Raw genomic sequence first — 23,628 nt, 5'->3', positions numbered from 1 at the left:
AAAAAACAATAGAGTAAGGGATGTTGGGAAGACTGTACATATGCATACTGGGATTGCAGCTAATCCGAGCCTTGGCAGAACGCCTTGGGATTAATCCTCCAGAAACAGAGGACAAGCTTGTGAGGAGCTGCTCTGAGGTCATGTCTGTCTTGCCTCCCTATCCCCCCTATCATGACAGGCTGTCATAAGGTAACTTTGCATTGCCTCTTGTTTTGAATGAGGTCTGACACTTCCTGCCCTGCCCTCCTTGGAACAGAGCTGCAGAACAAGAAACCTCTTAGCGGCAGTCCAGCCCCTTTTGTTTCGGTGGCGTCCTTACTCATATGGAGGACAAGGACAGTGGGAAGTTGCCACCCGTCACTGCCCATGTAAACAATAAACTGTCTGGATCTAAATGTGGCTGCTTGAATCTTTACCAATAGAATCAGGCCTTGGCCTTGCCTTGTGAGTGTGTGACAGGGAAAACAGCAAAGAGGTATATAAGAAATGGTTTCTTGCTTTGCACAAAACGACTTCTTTTCTCCACTGCTCACTATACTAAATATTACCCAAGGTGGGTATTTTTGTAACAAGATACAGAGGCCCCTGAATCACAGGAATCATTCTAAGGGTCTACACAAATGAGTAGATGCATTCTTCTAGGATTAGAGTCTTGCCTTCCACCAGAATCTTGGGGGGGATCTTCAACTTCAAAATAACCATCGTTCTCTAGTGTATTCGGCAAATATATACTGACTCTTATGAGTAAGGCACAAATGTTAGAGACTGGATAGAGAAGCAAAAACAAAACCAGAAAGAACTAAGCCTTATTTCTACACAGAGGAGTTACCTAGTAAGCCACATGCCTGGCCACTTGCATGGGCGGGCCTTCTGGACCCAGTCACAGGACACATAACTCTTCATTTTTTTTTCCTGCTTCAGTGGCAAACATTTTTTTTTTTTCTGTTACTCCTGTTTCTAGCCCCTTACCTTCTCTCAAATACAATCTACCTCCCCTAAAAGCAGATATTGTCTTTCTACTCTCTAACTCAACACTGTCCAATAGAACCTTCTGCAATGATGGGCATGTTTTAATCTGCACCATCCAAGACAGTGGCCACTGGCCGCATATGACCGCTGAACACCTGAGGTGTGGCCAGTGTGACTGAAGAACTGAAATGAATTTTATTTAATTTTTACTAATTTTAATTTAAACAGTCTTTTGTGGCTAGGGGCTATATCATCAGTGTAACTTCTAGCACTCATAGCAAGGTTCCATTTGCCCCAGTGATGTGGTGTGGGAGGCACTGGGAAGCCCCACTCTGCACTGCACATTCATTTCTAGAAATTCTGGTTTCCATTGCATATGCTAACATTGGTGGGGGTATGTAAGAACCACGTTACAGGATATCTGAACAAACACTTAAATGTTTAAAAAATTTATTACCTATTCATTTTACCTTCAGTTTTTAAATCTAAGATTTGTTAATATTTTAAAAAATATCCTTTCTTTTAACTTCTGTATGAGTGCCAACTGAAGAACAGAGCCTAGAAACTGGGTGCTGTCAATGGAAAAGCCTAAAGATGTCTTCGTTTTATACAATGTCTAAGTTCCTGCTCCTCACTGTTCCCAACCAAGTTATATTAGACAGATGGAGCTCATTATGCCTATCAAGCTTCGCTCTGAATCCCTAATACATCGGAGCCCTTTCAGCTACTAAAACTAGATATTATTTGCATGGGGATCTGGAAAGCATTAAATTGTTTTTAACTAAGGTCAACTATATTATTTGTAGCCATCGGTACACCCTAAGTGTTAAATACAGGAAGTGTTAGAAAAACACATGCCTCAGAAGTCTAAAATTATACTAATGTACCTAGCACAAAGTCAAATAAAACGGCCACCAGCAAACAGACTGCTTTTCAAATCAAGACTTTTTCTTCAAACCCAATGAAAGTTACTTCATGCACTATACAAACTTTGTTAAAGGAAAGAAATTCCTTAAGTATTCAATTCTGCATTAGTCACATCTCTTGTCATAGTTAGTTACTTCCTAAGTTTCTCAGAATTACAAAAGTGATTTTCTAACTTTGAGCAGGAAAAAAAAAGAAAAGCACATTGCAGCAAAGCACAGCACAATGCTAAAGAAAATAAAAATGAGAATATGAATCAGGGAAGGGCAGAAAACACCGTAAAAGGGACATATCTTCTTACCTGATCTTGGGACTAATTTAAAGTATTTTTAGAAAAACAAAGGAGAAGTGGAAAGCAAAAAAATCAGACAGGGAAAAAAGAAAAAAATGTTATGGTTGAATGAGTTACACATTGAATGTATTCCTTTTAAATGTTACACTCAGAATATTATATTTGGTAATATTCTAACAATACTTTAAAAAATATATTGGCTTTATAGATTTTTTTGCAGATTTGCCTCTGAGCATAACATGAGTTGCCAATGTAAAAAAAATGAGTTACACATAATAGCAACAAATCATAATGGTGCAATCAAGACCAGAAGTGTGGAAGCCTTAGAACTGTCTTGAGAAAAACTATAAGAGACAATATGCTGGTTTCATCTCTCACTGGATGTCAGCGTCTATAATTTTCTATATACAAATGATTGATTCACAAAATGTAGCTTTTACATATTATCTGAGGAAGAGAATCAGCTAGTTACTGGATTGCAAAAGCTTTTAAGCCTCTAAATAGAATTCTCTCTTGAGATCCTTTGAGATTCTGCCTATTTTCAGTTGTACTTTGTGGCTCTGCGTGCTTACCTGAAACATCAGGTATTTTTAAAAAGTTATTTTCCCCTTCCTATTAATGATACCTGTTACAATAAGCCTTTAAGGACTTTTATAAATACACTAATAAAAAGACTAACTGGAAGAAAAATCAATTCAGTATCTACACTGGCCACATCAACAACACTGAGAATAAACTCCCAGGCTTTACTTTGTGGGAAGTGCCATTTACTATTAGACAATGAAACTTTTTACAACAGATCCTTAAACTATAGGAAAATGTCCTCAGGGCTCTGGCTTAGAAAGCTTAATTATTAGCTTTAAAATAACTTAACTGTCAGCAAACATGCTGTTAAACCAACCAGGGAAAAGAAGTCCCCAAATTCTGGACAAGGTCCTGTTTCTTTCAGCCAGCGTCAGGTAAGTATGAGCCAAGGTTTTTCACATGCAAAAGTTTTACACTTCAGTTTTAAGGATTGAATTCCTGTCTGTGACTTTGGGTAGGTCCAGTAGCACTCCTGACACCTCCCTTGTAAACAAGGTAATGGCAGTTTTAGAAGAGATACCCAAACACTTGGCAGACAATCCTAATAAACTATATGTAATTTTTTTTCTCAAAAATCCTCTTTTAAGTCTCAATCATGAATGATGCTTTCAGTGAAGAAAAGAAAATAGTGAGCAATCCATACAACTGCATCGCACTTATTGGAAAATAAGATTTTTTTCATTCACTATGGAACACAATTTAATTTTGAAACACGGAGACCACATTGGCCCTCCCAGTTCTGTCAGTGAACTCTTCTACTATCATGCCTGAAGCATGACTGCAAGGTGGGAACAAACCAACACTCGACATGTTAATCACGGAAAATCAAGGACCGAAAAACCGCAAAAGAACGCTGCAGAGCATGTACACCGGCGGTGAGAACATTCTACCAAATTCACACCCTCATCCAAAGAGCACACTGGAGGATAATGTGAAACGTGAAAATGACTTTGGTTGATGACAAATCATGGTTGTATTAAATTAACTGTGAAAACCAGCAACGATAAAATACCTGGCAGAACGGGCCCCGAGACTGAAGCCCATGTAGCCCTCGGCGGGGAGAGAGTCATCACCCAGCTCCTTAAGGTCCTGCGGCCCAAGATACTTGTCCGTGTCCCCTGTCATGGCGTCCTCACCTGCCGATGCACAAAGCAAGCCAGAATCAGAAGCTTCCCTTTCTTGAAAACGCGTCTGTTGTGGAGAAAACCACTCTTTTGGTCATCAGCAAATCACCCATGTTCTCATTCACTTTCCCTTACCCCCTGGATAATATGCGTTACTGCCGCTTAGAAGGAAAAAGAAGGGAGGTTAGTTCATAATTTCAAGAGTGAATGTAAGTAGCGGAAGGGCTCCTGGGGTTCAGTACCAATTTTAAAACATTTCCCCGATCTCATTCCCCGCCCTCACCCCCCCAAGCCCCAGCTGACTAGAAAGGTGGATCTTTTTTGTCAGTTTTCCACGCCTCACCACGAGGAGGGCAGCTTGTCCGAATGGACGTGGATTGCAAACTAAGAGCCACCTCACCATTAGTACTCTGGAAATTAGACATGGGAAGGGAGTGGACTTTTTTTTAAATGTCTTCTCACACACAAGATTTCAGTTTGGGGCTTATGTAAGAAACTAGCAAGTCATTTAACCGGAACTATCACTGCTTCGCTGGAGAACCTTGAAACACATCAATTCCAAACTGTTTCTACACCTGTCACATGAACAGCTCGGTCCAGCTGCCCCAGGGCTGGAAGGCCACTTGGAAAGGAGCTCTACCTTCTATAGAGACCAAAGGCAGAGACCAGCACTTTGAAAGAAGGACTATATAAATTGCTCTCGGCCCATCAATACAAAGAGTTAATTCCGTAAAACTTTTACTAGCTACATAGGCATAACATGACCTCACGGAAAAACCACATTCCAGGAGTGACAGAGCAGGTTTTTCAAATGCCTTTTGCCCTCTGGGACGGTTCCCATCCTTTTGAAAACGTAGCACAGTCTGTGGAAAAGTTCATTCTGCAAAGCAGGCAAACTGAATCCCCTTTTTATGACTCTCCTTCCCTTTCTGGACACAAGCTTGGCTGGCCGCGAGAGATTTCAAAAGCGTGGATGTTATGTTTTCTCAAAGGTAAGTGATTCATCTGTCCCAGCTATATTTTCCAATTCCTTCATTCAGTACCGTTTATAATTTCCATTCATTTAAACCCAGGAAACCACAAGAGCTTAGCTTTTAAACTACCAATCAAGTCTAAAAATACACTGTCAACTACTGTTTTTGCAAATATAAAAAATAAACAGATCTGCTTTCTACTACTACCCAGTACCGAGAGAGATTATTTTAAGTAACTATTCACAGCTGGGCTATTTGCACATTCACTGCATCTGAAACAAACACAGCACACACCAAGTACGACTTAAAGAAAGCGCTTACTCTGTGGTAAAGCCATTTCCACCAGGCGGGGCTGATCAAATGTTTCCCTGATGTTTCCAGGAATTCCTTAAGCAGTGATTTAGAATGTACCTCGGAATCAGCCCAAACAAACCGACCCCTGGGTTGTATTCACCGACTTCACCACCGCCGCTGGGTTCCGCTCAGCAACTTCATCTCCTCACAGGCAGTTGAAGTACACATCTTTTTCTAACTCATCAGAGTTCAAAGATTTTTAATATTTCAAACCAGAAAAAAATAAAATAAAAAAGAGCCAAACCTGGCTACCCTTAATTGAGAAGACCCTTTTGATCACTCTGCAGACATCCTTTTAAAGCTCCTTCTGATTGGACCAAAAACTCCGCTGGCAAGCCTCTAGCAGGACCGAATGGTGACATAAATGCAAGCCCTTGAGTTATTTGTATGTAAATATGAGGACTGCTCCAGTGTAGACTTTCGGTAATTTGATACCAATGGCCGGTGCCTAACCGGGTAACCGAGGCAGCCTTAAATCTAGGGATAGCCAGCGAGTGGGGTGCTGCGTTTAATTACGAGGTGACTCTTCTCCAACATGAATGAAGAAACGGCCAACCCAGGTAGAGGAAAAACAGAAGAAAACAAAGAAGTGGCCCAGGCGGGGAGTGGCCTGGAGCTCCAGGCAAACTTTCAACTTTGTTCTCGGCTGCGAACACCAGGAGCCCTAGTTATTTATGGTCCCTGTCAGGTGGAAGGAGGGGAAAAAAAGAGCCGGAGGGAGGGCCTGCCCTTGAGCCGAGGTGCTGAAACTGGGGGGCCGAAGGGAGCCGCAGTGGTTCCCGGATCTCTCCGAACGGCACTGGAGGATACATGAATCCCCACTGCTTTTTATCAAGAGTTGGAAGAAAGGAGCAGAAGTGAGATGAGCTGGATAAAGCAAGTGGATGTTTGCTTCACTTTGGGCACAAGTTCTTTCGGCTCTTTAACACCCTCAAAGGAACTCCCTGGTGCTCCCTCCTTGAGAGGGCTCGCTGGGGAGCGCCCAAGCAGGGGCGAAGAGGTCTTTGCTGCAGAGGGCAGGACGCAGCCCAGAGGAGGCGCTTCCGTCACTTTGCTGTTACACTGTTTCCCTCTCTCTGGGACTCCTGGCCTCCCTTTTGAGCTGCTCCACCCTGTTTGTGTTGGCAGCGAAGGAAAAAACTAGCAGGACTTCTGCATCCTCCATCTGGGGACGCTTGAGAGGCGATTTCAATGGCTTTTTTCTCAGACTAGCTGGAAAGTTAGGCTAGACACTAAGTAAAAGGTTTTGAACGCTCTTGCTGAAACAAGTAGTTTACAGCATTTTTCCATGAGTGTGTCTATCTGCTGGATTGTTCTCTAAAGATACAGAAATTTGAATCTGTAGAACTGATGAAGTGGGGAACACATTTGTTTTTCCTGGATAAATGCAGAGATCAATGAATGCGTGACCCATCTAATAGTAAGATGACAGGAGACCCGGGTCTTTAATTTGAGCAGCCTGACTAATCAACATGGTAAATTTGCAGGAATAGAAGGGAAGCCATTTATAATGGCTTGAATTATGTATTGAAAAATATTCCCAAGCAAAAGAAAAATATGTATTGAAAATGTACTGAAAAATATTCCCAAGCAAAAGAAGAAATTTCCAACTTTGCAAAGAATGGAAGGGGAAGTCATGGTTAAAATGGATAAAATGACTAAACATTAATCTGTTTTCCACATCTGCACTTAAGATCTAAACTGCTTAGCAAAGCCTCATTCAATGACTGCCGCTCAGTCAAGCTTCCTAACAAGGACTGCAATGAAAATGTTCCTTCCTCTTGACTTCTCGGCCGGACTTTCCCTGGCCAGTCCTGCACACCTGTTGCCCTTCTGTTATACAGAATTATTTCAGTCCCTAGAATTCTGGAAACTCTTTAGACTTGAACCAGTACATAGGGTGCACTCTTGATGGAACCTTTATTCCTCTTCTTCACCTGAGTAATCTCTTCAGTCTTTGACTCTAAAATTCCTCCTGTCCTGGATTCACCATCTTAAGTTAGTGCACTGTTCTTCGTGTGGGCTTCCCGTGTCAGAGCGTATTGCCAGGTAAAACGTCTGTTTAGTTTCTCCCATTGGAGGGTAAGATCCATGCTAGATTAGGAACCAAATTCTTCCTGAACCTGGCATATTGCAAGAGCCCCATAAATATTTTTGGATTTCATCATTGCTTTTATTAAAGAGCATAGTAAAACCAAAACAAAACAAAAATCAAAGAAAACCAGACTCTTAAATACAGAGAACAAACTGGTGGTTGCAGAGGGGAGGTGGGGGGGGGATGGGTGAGAAAAAAAATAAAGAGGCTGGTGGTTGTGATATTCTGCTCATCTACAGGCCACAGCAACTTAGCACTCTCTGGCATGCCAAGCTTGATGACTGGTATATAGCAAACTGTTAATAAAGTTAAGTTTCTATTCTTTACCCATCCTTCTTAGACTTCTGAAATGGTCGCTATGAAACCAACAGATGCCCAGAGTTGAAATGGGGGTGAGAGCTGTCAATATATTTGGCCAAAGATTCATTAAAATAGCCTTATGACATGGTGAAAACATTTCTTACAAGGGGTAGAAAGTAGAAACCCAGGCGATGGTATTACTTTAAGGCAGTTTTGCATAGTTGGTGCTCTGGATTCAAATCCCGGCTTCATCATTTACTAATTAGGTGACCTTTGGAACACTGTTTACTCTGAGTCACAGTTTCCACCCCTACGAACCTGGGATAATAACTCTGCCTCTAAACTCAGCCCTCTTGAGGGAATTCAATGAAATAATGCACAGAATAAGGGCTTCATCAGCAGTTAGTGTTATTCTGTAACACAGCTTTCTCTGGTGGCCAAACATCTGAATGCATGAACTCATACACTTAGCATTTCAACTGCTACTGCTGAGAGTGGCAAAGGCAAAATCCAACCACAGCAGCACACGTCTCTGCTCTCCACTGCCTAACGCAAGGCCTGGCTCCTAGGTACTCAATAAGTATTTGTTGATTGATGGATTGAATAATAATAGACCTCACACTCACTCTCCTTTCAATAAACAAAATATTCTATAATTTTGTACAGTACAACACACTATTATACCAAAAATTAGAAAGGAATGATACGAATTGTGTTGAACGGCTTGTTAACAGTCTAATTCATTCTACAACCCAGAGATCTTTTGATTAGTAATAGCTTCTGACCAACAGGCCTGACCATAGATAAGCCAACAAAGATAATGGACAACTCTGATAGAATATCAGATATATTTAGTTGAAATATATATATATATATATATTAGCAAGAACCACATATTTTCACTTACTAAGAAGCACTTGTGTGGGTTTATGCTTCCTTGAAGCGTTTGGTACAGTGTTATAACAGTTGTGTGGTAGATAAATTTGAGTATTTTGTGGTGAGGAGGGTGTGGCAGCTAGTGTTTAAAGAAGCTTTCTCTCCACCCCCACCACGAACCGTGTCTCTTTCATTGAATTTGGGCTTGTTCAATTTTGAACAATAAAATGCAGGGAAAGTCATTTTGCATGACTTTTCATTTTAGTTCAAAGAAACCTTGAAGTTTCTCCTTGGCTCTCTTTTGAACAATAGTTTGGGGGAAGCCAATCCCAATGTAAGATATGTGACTACTGTGAGACCACCATGCTGTAAAGAGAGTCAAAGAAGTCATAGGGAGCATGGAAAGAGAGAGAGAGATGCCCAGCTAGCCCTCAGCTGTTTCGGGGCCGTCCTTGTGGGGCTGACAGACCTATAACTGAAGATACCACATCGAACATTCTGCCATATTGCTCCCACCCCAGCTGCTACCCGACTGTAACCTCAGCAAAGAGCTCAAGAATCCAGCTGAACCCAGTTAACTCACACAACCATGGGAGATAATAATAAATTAAGCCACAGATTTTAGAGGTGTGTCATTACAGTGCAGTAAGCAGTGGAAACAAGAGAGGAATGAGAAATGACAAGGTCCAAAGGTAGGCCAAAGAGGTCACACGCTGATTTCTTAATGCATCCCTAGTGAATTGAGAGCTCTGTAGCGTGCTACCTGATTAGCACAGACCAAGTCCAGGGAGACTACCCTGGTAAATGCCACGAGAGGAAGCCTCATCTATTTAGTATTGACTTTATGCCTCTTAAAATTATGAGCACTGGTGTTGTTCTCATTGTTAATCCATTTCTGATAATAAAATACTAGTGTCTGGAAAATGTTTAAAGGAGAACACAAAACACCCCAGTCTACCTCAATCCCACCAATCACCAAATAATAAATGCTGTTCAGAGGCATTTCACTTCAATTTTCCAGCTATCCCCTCTTCGTAGGCCTCCTACCATGTGACGGAATGTACCTAACCCAACTTCCCCGCAATCTTACATTGTGCCCACTAATCAGCCCTTTTATGCTGAATAGAGGAAACATTTCTTGGCTAATATTTAAAAGTGTTTTCATGCCCTAGGAGTTCTTTCTTTTTTTGCATGTCATTTTTTTCTGTTTTCCATCCTAAGATCATCACTGAGGAATACTTTTGTTGCTTTCCCAGGGGTTGAAAGTTGTTTTCCCCTCTGTCTGGAGACAAGAATCATAAAGAAAGTTCCTTAAGGTAACTATACCAAGTTATATGGTCTGAAACTTTGCTCAGAAGTGCTTCATTCCTCTGCTATGAAATGCACAATCTTCTTCCCACAGTATTTTACTTTGTAACATTATGCAGTTGCAGTTAATATTACACCTTCGAATGAACTGACAGTAGAAAACCTTCAAATTATGTGGGATTTTAAAAAAAGGATAGATTGGAAAGAATACAGAGGAACATAGGATCTAGACTCAAGTGATTTTTAGGATCTGCTTTCTCAGTAGAACTCAGCAAATAGTCTCACAAATAGTTAATGATCAAAACTTAGATTTAGTGTGCTCATTCTGAAAAAAAGTGATTGTTTTGACCACCACATAGCAAAGAAAAGAAATGAAAACTTGGGAAAACAAATCCTCTCAGCATGTCTAGTCTACCTTATAGAATAGTAGCATGAGAGCGCACCATTATAATCACCCCTAGTAGCTACTGAGCATTTACTATGTTCCAGGCACAGTGTGGTGCTTTGTAAGCATTATCTCATGAGATTCTTGTAACAACCTTATGAAATAGAATTGTTGTCTCCATTTCAATATAAAGAAAACCTAGTTCAGAGTGGCAGATAACCCACGATCACTTAGAAATTGGGTAAAACTGGATTCAAAGTCAGTTGGTTTGACGGCAGAGCCCCACTTTTTAACTACTGTAATATGTGATGTTATTGAACAAATACTATAAGAAACTGGTAACCAAAGTGTAAGCTCTGTGAGGGCAGAGGTTTTTGTCTGTTTTGTTCCACATCCAGTGCCCAGAACAGTGCCCAGCATATAGCAGGTGCTCAATAAATATGTGCAATAAAAATTCAGTGATTCCCTTTGGAGGCAGCAACTATATTACTGGAGTGAGGAGGAGGGAGACTTACTTTTCACAGTAAACTCTTGTACCTTGGGAATTTTATACCATGTGCACCTATCACCTATTCAAAAAATGAATAAAATTAACAAAATAAAACAAAAAATACAGGGACTGCATATAAATCATATAGGCTGTGTTCCATATGCCAGAATAGGTATTTTGACACACACAGGACTGCCAGGTAGATGTGAAGATAGGTATGTGCCCCAGCAAATATTTGGCAAACATGGAAACTCCATTCTTTACGCTATGTGACCTTACTATTTAAGAGATGAAACAGGAAGGGGGCGCCTGGGTGGCTCAGTCGTTAAGCGTCTGCCTTTGGCTCAGGTCATGATCCCAGGGTCCTGGGATCGAGCCCCGCATTGAGCCCCGCATTGAGCCCCGCATCGAGCCCCGCATTGGGCTCCCTGCTCGGCGGGAGGCCTGCTTCTCCTTCTGCTTGTGTTCCCTCTCTCGCTATGTCTCTCTCTGTCAAATCAATCAATCAATCAATCAATCAATCTTGAAAAAAAGAGATGGAACGGGAGGGATAAAATCACAAGGCAGGAAGAAGGCGATGCACATTATTTATGTGACACTTCTAATAGCTCCCCAGTGTTCTAAAGTGGTGGTTCTCAATCTGTAGGATGCATTAGAACCCCCTGAAAATTTGCATTTCTACAAGTTCCCAAGGGAATCTGATGCTCCGGGTCCAAGAACCACACACTGTGATAAGCACTGGTTTAAGGGATCCTTACACATAAGTGACAGTTATCTAATGGCAGTATTGATTTGAGAGAATTAAGTATCTATTTTCCTGCTGGGAATTACAAGAGTAATTAAAATTGCTTCAGCAACGGAATTCAGTGAATGGAGTGTAGTATTTCTAAATTTCCAGGCATACATTTGCATCATCTGAGAACCTTGTTAAACTGCAGACACTGACTCCACAGGTCTGAGGCTGGCCCCAAGATTCTGCGTGTGGAACGAGCTCCCAGGGGACTGCAAACCACACTTTGAGCAGTGAGACAGGAGGGCACTGGTCTAGACTCTGTTACGAATAAAGCCAACTATGGCCTTTGAGGCATTTTGTCTCCAATAAAGACCGGGACACAAACAATAATAGAAATACTGTACTACGTCTCCTGCCGGTTATGATTGACTTAGTGCTTTGCATGTGTGAGACACTGTGCTGGGCACTTTATATGCACGTCTCGTTTACTCTTCAACCCCAAGAAGCAGGTACTCTCATTTCCCTTTTCTAGATGAAGACACAGATTCAGAGAGGTGCAGTTATTGTTTAAAGATCACATGTCTAGAAGGCGGTAGAGTCTGGGATAGCCCAAGCTCTTCGCCACCACACCCGTGCCAGAGGATGTGCAAGAGTAAATCACAGACATATCCAAGAGCTCCCAGGAAGAGGGCATCACCTTTGATTGAGGAGGTGGGGCAGATGTTGAACGGAGGTGCGTGAGTAAAGACAGGCCGAGAGGAGTGGAAGTGGGAAGTAGGCCGTCCCCAGCCACAGGACGTGGCACGAGAGGGAAAGAGGGGGAATGTTCTGAGAACAGCAAGCAGCCAGCTTTATTAAAGTGATAGGCAACTGAGTTGTGGGAAGTGAGGGCCATGTTGGGCCATGTTTGTAGGGTCTCTGAAGTTGGATTATAGTATAACAATTGCCATCCAAGTGACAAGCAACATATGTCCATCAGTGGGTGAAAATGCACTCATTTCGTTTGACCCATACATATATATGTATATACGTATATAGTATGCACACACACACACACACACACACACAATCACTGAAGACCCAAACCCTCAAAGCTCTCCCTCTCATGTTCTCGCACCACAATTCTAATCTATAGCAGAAGCAGGATTCACTGATAGTTGCCTCTGTCTGATAAAAAAAAAAAGGGGAGGGGCTGCCGTTTATTGAGCACCAACTCTGTGCTGGTCACTGTTCTAAATGCTTTGGTGTGTTGTATCTTTTCATCTTCTCAGCAGCTCCATGTGGTATAATTAACCCGTTTAGAGATGAGACAAAAAAGACTCAGCATATTTTATTTTTTGAAGGTTCAAATAAGGGACATAAAAATACAGATAACTCTGAAGAGAAAACATTTTCCATCAATTCAAAGCATTCGTCAAAAGATGTCTATCCCCACTAGTGTTTAGATAATACATTTTCAGCCTAGAGAATCCACACGACAGTATTTGCTCATGAATCTTTTCCCTCCATCCCCTGCTACTCTGACTCTCAGAAAAGCGAGGGAGCGGGGACTGGATGGAAGAGGGAGCATGGTCATGTTAGGAGCCCGACACGCTCAGACTTCTGTTCTAAGGGTCCAATTCTACCCTAGAGTTGCACAAATAACAATGGTAAGTTCCTTAGATTCCAGATCTGCACGTACTGCAGTTTGGAGTAAGCGCTCAGGTTAAGCAAGGTTTCCTGTGACTGTCTGAGAGACTGATAAAAGGGGGAGGTGATGTGCGGCTGATGGAATTGCACCATCTAGTTCATGAGGTCATGCGTGTAGCACAGGCTCTTCGGTGCTGGGCTGGAGGCCCAGCTCAGCCTTCTGGGAGGGTGGAGGCTCAGGGCGAGGCTGCCTGCACCACCCCCCGCCCGCCCAGCCAGGTGAAGAAGGAAGCGAGCTCCCTCAGCCAGGAAGGAGTAGATGTGGGCCCTTCACGGGAACCTTTTGTTTTCCAGCACCTTCTGCCAGTGGTGGTGATTCTTTCAAAACAGTTTGCTAACTACATTCTGGAATGTAATGTTTCTTGCTTTCCTTCTCAATGAGAACAGGGTAAGTTGAGGAAAGAGATGAGCCATGGGTGAGATAGGTCATCTTAAGAAGGCTAAGGAAGTATGTGTCATTAAGGGTTGCATGCACCTCTTGGGGGAGGCCATGTGCCATGCTCTGCCTCCCCACCCCTTCGCTCTAGGTGCTTCTAAGAGCCAGCCCTCCTTGGTGGCCAAAAGGAATAAGGCTTGACTGGCAAAGTTTGCACATCTCGTAAGCAACGCAAGCAAGCTGCTGTTCTCCCATAGAACAAAGGCCGCCTTCTGCTCAGGCTAGGGTTTTTTTTGTTTTGTTTTGTTTTGTTTTTAAGAGCAAACAAAGTCCATTTGATTCTTTACTCTCAAACATTTATTCTAGTCTTTGTGGCTAGATGTGCTTCTTTTTAAAAAACTGGATCACAGTTTTTAAACTGCTCCTTAATCCAGGCTAGATATAGTTTCTAAATAAGCATGCATGACTCAGGCTTGGAACTCTTCCAGATGTAGCAATGAAAAATGTCCCCTGTGATCTTGGTTGGGTTAATAAACAAACTCATCCCAGAAAGGAAAACGATTTCAGTGTCCTTCCTGTGAAGAGGTAGAAAAAGACAATGTTGGGACAGATGCTGTAACTTTTTCATATTCTTACCATTCTTATCAATACACCTTAACCCTAATCCAGAAATTGCCCTCAGGCATCTAAATCAGATTACCCTGACTTGGTCACATGAACACCAGAGACTAGGGACAGAATGCAGGTAGAAAGAAGTACAAGGTTACGCACACTGTTCTCATCTAAAATCTATGCCACTTGTAAAGAAGACTAGACAATGAATAAATTACTAGCCACAGACTAGCCCTGTGAAATCAGGCACTAAAATGTTTTTTCTCACTGAAAGAGGATTGGGTAGCTTAATTCAAGGTGGTAGTGCCATGACAATTAATTCTTCTATATTCTTTGTTAGCTACTTTTGTCTAGCTTCAACCCCAAATGCAGACCTCGTTAGCCTTGGCTCTTCCTTATGTAGGCGTGTGAGGACAGCTTGTGCACAGCAAGATGATCACCGTCCCTGGGTGTACAGAAATATCAGGATCTCACAGGCTTCTGTGGGCAAGCATTTGGTCCCTTCTAATGTTATACCCAAGCTGCCTTTCCTTGTGCAGGGCAACAAACACATGCTTGTTGGTTTGTTTTATATTTCCTACCTCTACCTAAAAGATGTGCGCTTACAAGGTAAAGATGGGTGGGCTCTGTTGTCAGTTAACCTCCTTGTGGTTCTGGCCCAGCTGGTCAGACCACCCCTGCCCATCTGTAACGTCTTCCCTGCTTCTCCAACCCCTCTCATTCCTGGCCCTTGGCACTACCCTGCCATCCCCTTCCCCATCCATGCCCAGTGCTGGTGTTCCACTTCCTTCTCTCTGCAGCAGGGGTTCCAGTGTGAAGGGAAAGGGTCAGGGGTGGTCAGATTAGGACCCACTTCCACACAAAGCAGGTCAGACTCTCCAGGTAAGTGGGCAGGAAGGAAAATAACTGGAGGATGGGGGGTGGGGGGAAAAACATATTCAACATTAGGACTTGTTTTGGGCAAATGAAAAAAACCACTTATTTGCCCTTAATCAATAAACATGCTGCATTCCCTGCTGTCCCTTAAGACAATCTTCTGTGTATCCATTTCTTCCACCGGCTGCTTTACCTACTCATTCTGTCACAGCTTCTTGGGGAGAAAAAACACACGCTACATGAGAACTGCTCTATTCTGTGTCTATATATCCAGGGTGTCATGGATGCGGTGGCTTCCCGAGATGACCAGGGATCCGCAGATCGCCTGCGCTCAGCTGATTGGACCCTGTCAGGGATTCTCCCCAGCTTTTGCTTGAACCCACTCTTCTTTCTGGTTTTCTTCCTCTATTGTTCACCACTCCCCCTCCATATCCTTTGGCATTCCTCTTCCTCTGTACATGCCAATGTGCCCGGAATTTTCTAGAACTACTTCTTGTCCTCCCTTTGCCTTTTCTTGGGGTCCCCATTCAGGCCGGTGCTCAGTTTCCCCAGCTCCTGTGTGCTGAGTTCTTCTGTGAGGTCCTCTGCTTTTCTGTCTCTCTCTCTCTCTCTTTCAAGTTTTATTAAGTACCTTTATACCCCACCGGGAGTGGGGCTCAAACTCACGACTGCGAGATCAAGAGTCGCATGCTCTTCCAACTGAGCCAACCACGTGCCCCATCTCTGACATTTTCTGAATTTGGAACACTTCTCTCCACCTTCCCCCAAATTTCTGCTTCTCCACATTCTATCTATTCCTTGAAATGCTTCCTTCCTGAGGCCTTCAGTAATCTCCCCTTCTTCTGAATTTCCTTGTCACTTTTATCTATTCTTCTTTACCGCATCTCATTTGAGTAGAAAGTTGGAGCGAAAAACCTAATTCAAATGCCAGTTTCCTTGACTATGTAAACCTGGACAAATATCTCAAACCCGTTGAGCCTCAGATTCCTTAATATAAATTAGAACTAACAGCACTTCGAGTTAGGGCTTTAGATGAAGAATAAATGTGGACTGGAGTAATAATAGTACCAATAATTCTCTCAACTACTTGGAGAAAATTCAGCAAGATAAGGTGACTTATAACTAACAGTCACTGAGATCTCTGGGCTAAACCCTTTATACATGATCTCATTTAAAATTTGCAATAATCTAACTGTTGTGAGACTGTATCTAAATGACCAGGCACCAGGGATGTCAGAGCAGAGGTTAAGGGCAGGGATTTGTGTATAATCCCTTGTGCTGATTTGCATAATCTTGATCAAGGTCCTTAACCTTGCTGGAACTCATTTTCCACATCAATAAAATGGGCATACCGATGTCTCTAACTCAGAGATCACTGTGAAGGTCACATGTCATGATGCATCAACTATATATAGATTCATGCCTGGCGCAGAGAAAGGGCTCAATAAAGGGTAAGTACCTTGTTATGATGTTTTGAGTGTTCATTTCTATGGAATCTTGTCAGGGGACAGACACAAATAAATGTGTGGATTTAAGCCCGTGGATACACTCATCTGTGGAAGAGGACCTATCTGCATATGTCCTAAATGTTGTGACAGGGATAAAGACAGGTCTACTCCCATGGAGCGAACTGTCTACTTTAAAAGAAAATGAACAAAATTAATCACAAATTGGCAAACTGCAGTCTGTGGCCTGAATCCGTCTCCCACCGACTTTTTAAATCAAGTTGCTGTTTTTTTTTTATATTTTATTTATTTATTTGACAGAGAAAGAGAGCACAAGCAGGGGGAGTGGGAGAGGGCGAAGTAGGCTTCCCGCCGAGCAGGGAGCCCGATGTGGGGCTCGATCCTGGGACCCTGGGATCATGACCTGAGCCGAAGGCAGACACTTAACTGACTGAGCCACCCAGGCGCCCCTTAAATCAATTATTGTCACACAGCCAAGTCCATGTGTTGAGGTCTTGTCTCGTGCTGCCGTTGTGTTACAAAGGCAGGGCTGAGTAGTTGGGCTGGAGAACCACGTGGTGTGAAAATTTGAAAATATTTACCATTGGCCTGTAACAGAAGAAACGTGCTGCCCTCAGAAATTAATGACCAGTACCTTGAGATGAGTATGAGGATGAAGTTAAGAAGTGAGGACAGCGACAAATAGATAGCCGGGGCCACATCACACAGAAACTACTGACCATTGGAAGGGCCCGACGTTTATGTCAAGTGCGATGTAAAGCCTCAGGAGGTTTCTGTCTTAGTTTTATATTTATGCTATACGTTACTGAGAGAGGGTGGCTACTTTTATCAGGAAATACAGCAACCACGCAGATAAGTACGGAAAACGTAAAAGTACATTTTCACAAACTGTTACAAAATAAGTAGTATCCAGTCAAGAACTAGAACATCAGCACTTTAGAAGCCTCCCTCATCCCATTCCGATCACAGCCTCCCCCCCTCTCCCTCATGGTAATCACTTTATGACTTTCTTCCCCTTGCCCTTTTTTTTTTTTTTAATAGCCTCACTATCTAATTTTAGAATCCTAGTTTAGTGTTACCCGGTTTTGATGAGTTCTGTTGTCTCTGCATAATCTACAACCCAGCGACTACAGTCCCCGGCACGTACCCTATGGAAACCCATGCATCCGTGTACCTGGGGCAGGTAGAAGACCTGTAGCAGCTTTGTCTGCAACAGCCCCAAACTGGAAATGAGCCACAGTTCCATGTCCAAGCAGCATGGATAAATTACTTCTGGTAGAGGCAGACTATGGAATATCACAGACAAATGAAAGCGAATGAGCTACGCTTATAGGCAACACCATGAAGGAATTAAAAAAAAAAAAATGCAACTATAAGCTTTAGAGGGTTTTAAGCTGGGAAATGGAACGATATGATCTAATTTATATTTGTAAAAGACTGCTGAGGATGCTGTGCAGAAATCTGAGTCCGCAGGGAAAGAAGTGGACAGAGTGCAGAGGCTCTTGCAGGGGCCCACAAGAGAATGGCAGGGAGTCCACGGGTGGGACTGGCTTGGGCGGTGGCGGTGGCGAGGCAGAGAAGAGGGACGTGAGATGGGTTCTGGAAGGATTGCTAGGACTTGCTGCTGGACTGGGCCTGAGTGATAAGAAAAGGGAGATTTACATATAACCTCAGGGCTGGCTTGCGTGATGGAGCCGCTCACCAGGATGGAGAAGCCTGGGAAGAGACTCCGTTTGGAGCAGGTGTCCAGGGCATGATGAGTTTAGATGTCTCTGAGAATCTAGATGGAAACATCAGGTACGTGCTGGGTAGGTGGACAGTGTGGATCAAAATCACTCCACAATTCCCAAACCAAAGACAGGATACCAAAGACAGGGTGGACTGTGTTCTGGAATAAAGGCCTCCGCCCCAGTTCACAGAGCTTTTTCTTTTGCTGGAAATTCCTTTAAATTCTTTGAGATACAGAAACACCTTAGGAGAGTCACTATAAAGCTGTTTGTTGATGCAATCCGTAGTCTAGGTCTGTCTCAGTGCGAAGGTGTTTATTGGAAGGAAGAGGGACATGACAGGCAAATTTTCTCTATCCTTCCTGTTCTCAGAAACCCATAAAACTCGCTTTTCCTTGAGTCTCCCTCCACTGCGATGTAACCGCCCAAACACATAGTGAAGATCTCCTGTGTACCAGGCACTGTGCTAGGTTCTGGGTCTCTGCTTCTGGTATTTCATTTTGACTTTATCACTGAGAGAAGCATGCAATTATGTAATGTCTATTTGAAAGGTCAATTGTAACCAGAGAACTATCAGGCAAAAGGCTAGATGTCATGATTGAACAGGTATTTGCAAAATGATAACATTTCAGGTGAGGAGTAATTTCTGCATAACAACCACCACCCCCTTGGACCACCTGGGGCAGGCTAGTCTTCAAGGCTTCTTTCCAGATCTATAAAGCTAAACACTTAAAAGCCTGATTTATTTATTAGCATGCCAGGGGATTAGGAAAGCAGGATAGTCCTAGGCATTTGTGAGAAGGGGTCGTAAAAGGACATCTTTCTGATGGTTTTCTTGATATCCATTTTCATGTCTCCCAAAGTAATTTCTCCTACTTTTTTTAGTTTTAGATTGTGCCATTCAAATTCTACTTATTCTCTCCAAATTGAGAAGGCACAGATATGTTTACTAAAATGACTTGCTCTGAGTTCTTAAGAGCTATTCTAAATTATGTTTATATTTATTTTCCTGGAATTTGCATCGTGGTCTGCGTATTTCTGTTACCAAGATGGTCAGAAGAAAGTATACTATTTCTACCATAGTCTTATCAAGGTCATTGAAAGGTAATTATTATCCTGTGATAATTTCCAAGACCATGATCTGTTCCTTTTCCAAGCTTTCCCTTTTTTAAAGCTTAAAAAACAATATATTCTTGGGTTTTGTAGATAAGAAAACAGATCATGTTAGAGTAGAAATGAAAGAGAAGATCTAGACCCAGACTGTATGATCTGTCTTCCTGTTCAGCTCTGCCGCTAACCTGGTTGGGCAAGCTACTCAACATTTATTTGGGCTTTGCTACCTCATCAGTGTAGTGGACAGCATGGGCTACATGAGGCCGAGTCAGTTCACTGGGCACTGAATTTGGCACAAAGGTGACTGAGTACGACTCTCCTCATGCCTCATGTCATTCTAACATCTGATGAAATTTTATTGCTTTCTTATGTCTCAAACCTCTACCTATCTGATAATTATTCCTACCACATGTGTACTTAGCCTCTTACTTTTTTTTCCTTTTAATATTCATTGTTTGCATTTGATCCTGAGTGAGATTTTGCAGCCCTATCAAAATTGTAAGTAGCTGAGAATTAAATAATTCTTCCCAGTCTTACCCAGTTGCCTCCCAAACCTGTTCAGGAGAGTCATACTGCACAGAGCTGCCTTTGGTTTTTACTTCCCATGGCTTAATTCCGTTTCTCATTCTTGAAATCTGTCACTATAACCCAACCTAGAATTCTGCAGGCTAAAACAACATTTTATACATTATTTAAAATTTTATAAAATATACTTGATAGGAATTTATAATTTAAAGTTAGCGTTGAACCAAAGCCAGCTCTAAAATCTCTTGGGAGGGGGACTCAAAATAGAAGACAGATTGAACCTTAATCTCAATTTTCTTCTTTCTTTTCTTCCTTCCTCTCTCTCTTCTTTCTCTGCTTCTCTTTCTTCCCTCCCTTCTTCTTCATCTTTTCTGTTCTTTCTTTTAAATTGCAAACTGAATTGCAAAACCTAAGGATATAACTGGCACTAGAACCAGCATTAATTTTGTACGTATATTAATTTTACATGTATGCGACATATTTTCTGGGAAAGTAGACAAGTGGGGCATTAAGACACTGGTCCTCTCGGAGCTCTGCTTACCCCCTACCTAGGTAATATGTGGCTTAGATAAGGCTGCTTTATCACCTTTCCTTCTATTGCTCTACTTTGCTGATACTTCAGCCTTCGTTCTACTCTGTAACCTGGCTCCATTGTTCCCCTAGGTCACTAATTCATAACATGGTCTAGATTTGTTTTCTTGATTTTTTAGTGTGTGAAATTAATGCAAACATTTTTTACCTATACTAATTTCTCATAGTGGACAGAAGAGGAGAAAGAGAAGGAGAAAGCAAAGAAGAAAAAGGAAAAGGAAGAAAGTCTACTCTCAGCACCATTCCCTTAATATTTACTCAATTTTTATAATATGGAATTCAAATTATATTTTTCCATATTTCAAACTCATTCTTCTTTTTCTTTCTTGAGAAAACCTGGCAGCATATATTGCTTTTCATTTGTATTTGCTTTTAAAAGCTGCTTGATCTCCTCGGTACCCTAGGATACCAGTGTGATGCTCTCTTACTGGTTCTTTAGAGACAGATACTCACAATATCCCTGTGGTTACATGGAAACAAACATTCACCCCAGTCTGTAAGGGCTTACCGAAACAAGCAGCTCTGAATCCAACTAAAGTAGCAAAGTACTGGCAAGACCATAAGGCAAATGAGTCAGAAGTAAAAGCTATCATTAAAATTGTAGGGGTCCCTTTAGAATTAAAATGGGGGGATTTGGAGTAACATAGAAATGCTAGTTTATGCAGCACAGAACGATGTAAATTCATGACAGGGCAGACGTGGCTTACTGGCGCTCACGTAAGCAGTTTAGGAACATTAGCTGACAGTGATATTAATAGGAGTCAAATTAAGTGGCTATTATAACCTCAAAACCGTCTTAATCTTCAATAATAGATGTGTAATATCGTCCATGGACAAAGCAATGGCCCTGCATGCCTCTGCTTTGATCAGGCTACAGCTGGCATACTGTGTTCAGTTCTGGTCACCTCCATCTGAGGTAGAAATGGACATCCTGCAATGTTCACAGGAGACAAGAGTGAGAGAGCCACAGTGGTGAGGGAGGGGGATAACACGCCTCGAGAAAAACAGACTAACGAGAGATAGAAGGAAGGACTGTCACATGGAAGAGGCAGTTTTGTGTTAAACAGTGCCACATGTATCAGAGGCTGAATCAATGAGAAGGACACTTAGTGAAATGAAGAATTTTTAAAGTCAGAGTTGTTTACAGTGGAATAAGCAGGCTGGGAATTAGGGAATTTCTGTCATTAAGGCATCTGGGCAGAAGACCTCCTCAGAGAGGATTTTATAGAGGTGACTCTAGCATAGACAGCTGAAGTGACCTTTTAGGAACTCCTCCCAATATTAAATTCTACAACATTATAAAACCAATAGACATTTGATTCTCATAGCCTGTGGGCACACCCGTAAGGCAAGTGCCAAAAAGTTTAAAGAAAGACGAATAAAATGAGAATTAAAATTTGTTTATTAATTTCAAACTCCCAAGCTGAGATAAATCCATAAGAAATCACTGTCATTTCTAGTTAAATGGCTAGATGAATTATCTTCAAATGAAACGATTCAAAATTTCTCCTTTTTGGGAAATTATTTGGCTATTCACGTATATAAAGCTGTTATATACTGCATTCAAACTTGGCCTCTCATCACTGCAACTATTTTGGATGTTCTGTCCAAAACTAGCAAATTTTTAGGTCTGTGATTGTCATGTTTCATGAAATTGCATTTGAAAATATACTTTTGACATGTTTTGTGTGCGTACACATCTATGTGAGAACATTTTCCTTTTGTCTTCTGCACATAAGAAATTAACTCAGCAAACTTTACATAAGAAGGCCTTCAAATATAATCTGACAGCAAGGCATATTATTCTTAAAGTCCTAAAGATGATACAAACATCCAATCGGGGATAAAACAAGTAAATATATAGCTGATGATTTAGACAAAAGGAAAGAAAAATGAGTAAAAACCTTTAACATTTATCAAAACAACATTTACAAACAACAAGACAGCTCCGTCCAGGTTCCTAAATGACCACCAAGGCCTTAGCCGTTTTAGGTATGCATTCTCCTGGCCAGAGTGCACTTCCAGTAGGCACTCACCAGATGCCAAAAAAGTTAAAGGCACTCACTTTGGATTATGTAGGATTCCCACTATTTTAGATGTTCATTTAAATTTGTGCAACTCAAAGGGGAAACCAATAATTAAAGTAGGGAAAATTACCTAAGCACAGAGAAAGACTAACAACATTGAGTCTGATCTGTGAGAAAAATACATGAGAGGTGGCAAAAAAGGGATGTCATTTGGGAGAGTCAGGTGGTGTAAGAAAAAAACATAAATATACTAGAAATTCTACTATAAGTACATATTTCATTACTCCAGCAAAACTCCAAAATTTGCCATCTTTACAATATTTATTCACTATAAAAATGCTAATTTTCCAATGAAACTTTTAAAATATCATTCATTAGTATATCTATACATCACGAGCTGGGAAAATGTATTGATTTTTTAAATAAGGCAGAAAACAGGTCGTTTCTTTTAAGCAAATGAAGTATAGCTACAAGAATTTATATTTTGATCTCTTTCATGAAATCAATATTGAAAATTTATATTCTGAAAGCAATTTTGTTCAGGTTGAGTTTTCATTATTGGTTCAAGTTCTAAAGCTGCTTTTACTACTAAGCTTAGAGTAAACCTTACAATGAGCATTTAGCTCTTTACCTATAAGGTACCTTCTCTTACTTATTTTAAAAAATATTTTAGCTGTAAACATTAATCAGATTTCCTCTTCTAGATTTCCAAATATAAACAATAAAAATCAATTTTCTGCTTAATAGAAACAAATAGAAAGTAATCCATGTCATTAGTGATACTAATGTACTTGTACTTTCAAGCTGGAAAATGGATTCAAGGAGAGGGGCTTTAAAGAAACCACTAATACCACATGTGCATCTTTTAAATGGTACATAAATTAATAATCGGAAGTTAGGTGAAGAGTTAGTAACTCAAGGAAGTGTTACATTTCGAAGATAAGAAATGGAAGATAAAGGTGGTAGTTAAATTCCATTACAGTAAAAGGTTACAAATACCTTCTTCAACATCTGAGATATATTCACCATCACTGAGCATTTCAGGGGCGTTGGTTTTACGAACTGCATGATTTAAGTGAACAATGTAAGTGTGTGGAAAATGCATACCCTTTATATGACAACAAAACACATTAACACTTCTAAAAACATTTTTGCAATAAACATTCTTCAGGAAACAGATACACAGTCACCCTTAATTATTATGAACACAAAGGTGG

General features: G+C 41.4%; 1 protein-coding gene across 1 annotated transcript in view; it reads right to left on the bottom strand.

Moving 5' to 3' along the window:
* Nucleotides 1-23,628, bottom strand: part of ANK3 (ankyrin 3) — a 251,108-nt gene that overhangs the window by 95,904 nt on the left and 131,576 nt on the right. Inside the window, exons 24-27 of the mRNA XM_088019888.1 lie at nt 23,411-23,473; nt 10,702-10,755; nt 3,783-3,906; nt 2,195-2,206 (exon numbers count right to left, since the gene is read on the bottom strand). Coding sequence (XP_087876014.1) covers nt 2,195-2,206; nt 3,783-3,906; nt 10,702-10,755; nt 23,411-23,473 — 253 coding nt within the window. The remainder of the gene's footprint in view (nt 1-2,194; nt 2,207-3,782; nt 3,907-10,701; nt 10,756-23,410; nt 23,474-23,628) is intronic.

The sequence above is a fragment of the Eumetopias jubatus genome, unplaced genomic scaffold (genome assembly GCF_037043125.1).
Source record: "Eumetopias jubatus isolate StellerSeaLion01/CBP00866 unplaced genomic scaffold, mEumJub1_p1.0 scaffold_17, whole genome shotgun sequence".
Classification (NCBI taxonomy): Eukaryota; Metazoa; Chordata; class Mammalia; order Carnivora; family Otariidae; genus Eumetopias; species Eumetopias jubatus.
The sequence above is the reverse complement of the archived record's forward strand: the minus strand, read 5'-3'. Positions and strand labels throughout refer to the sequence as shown.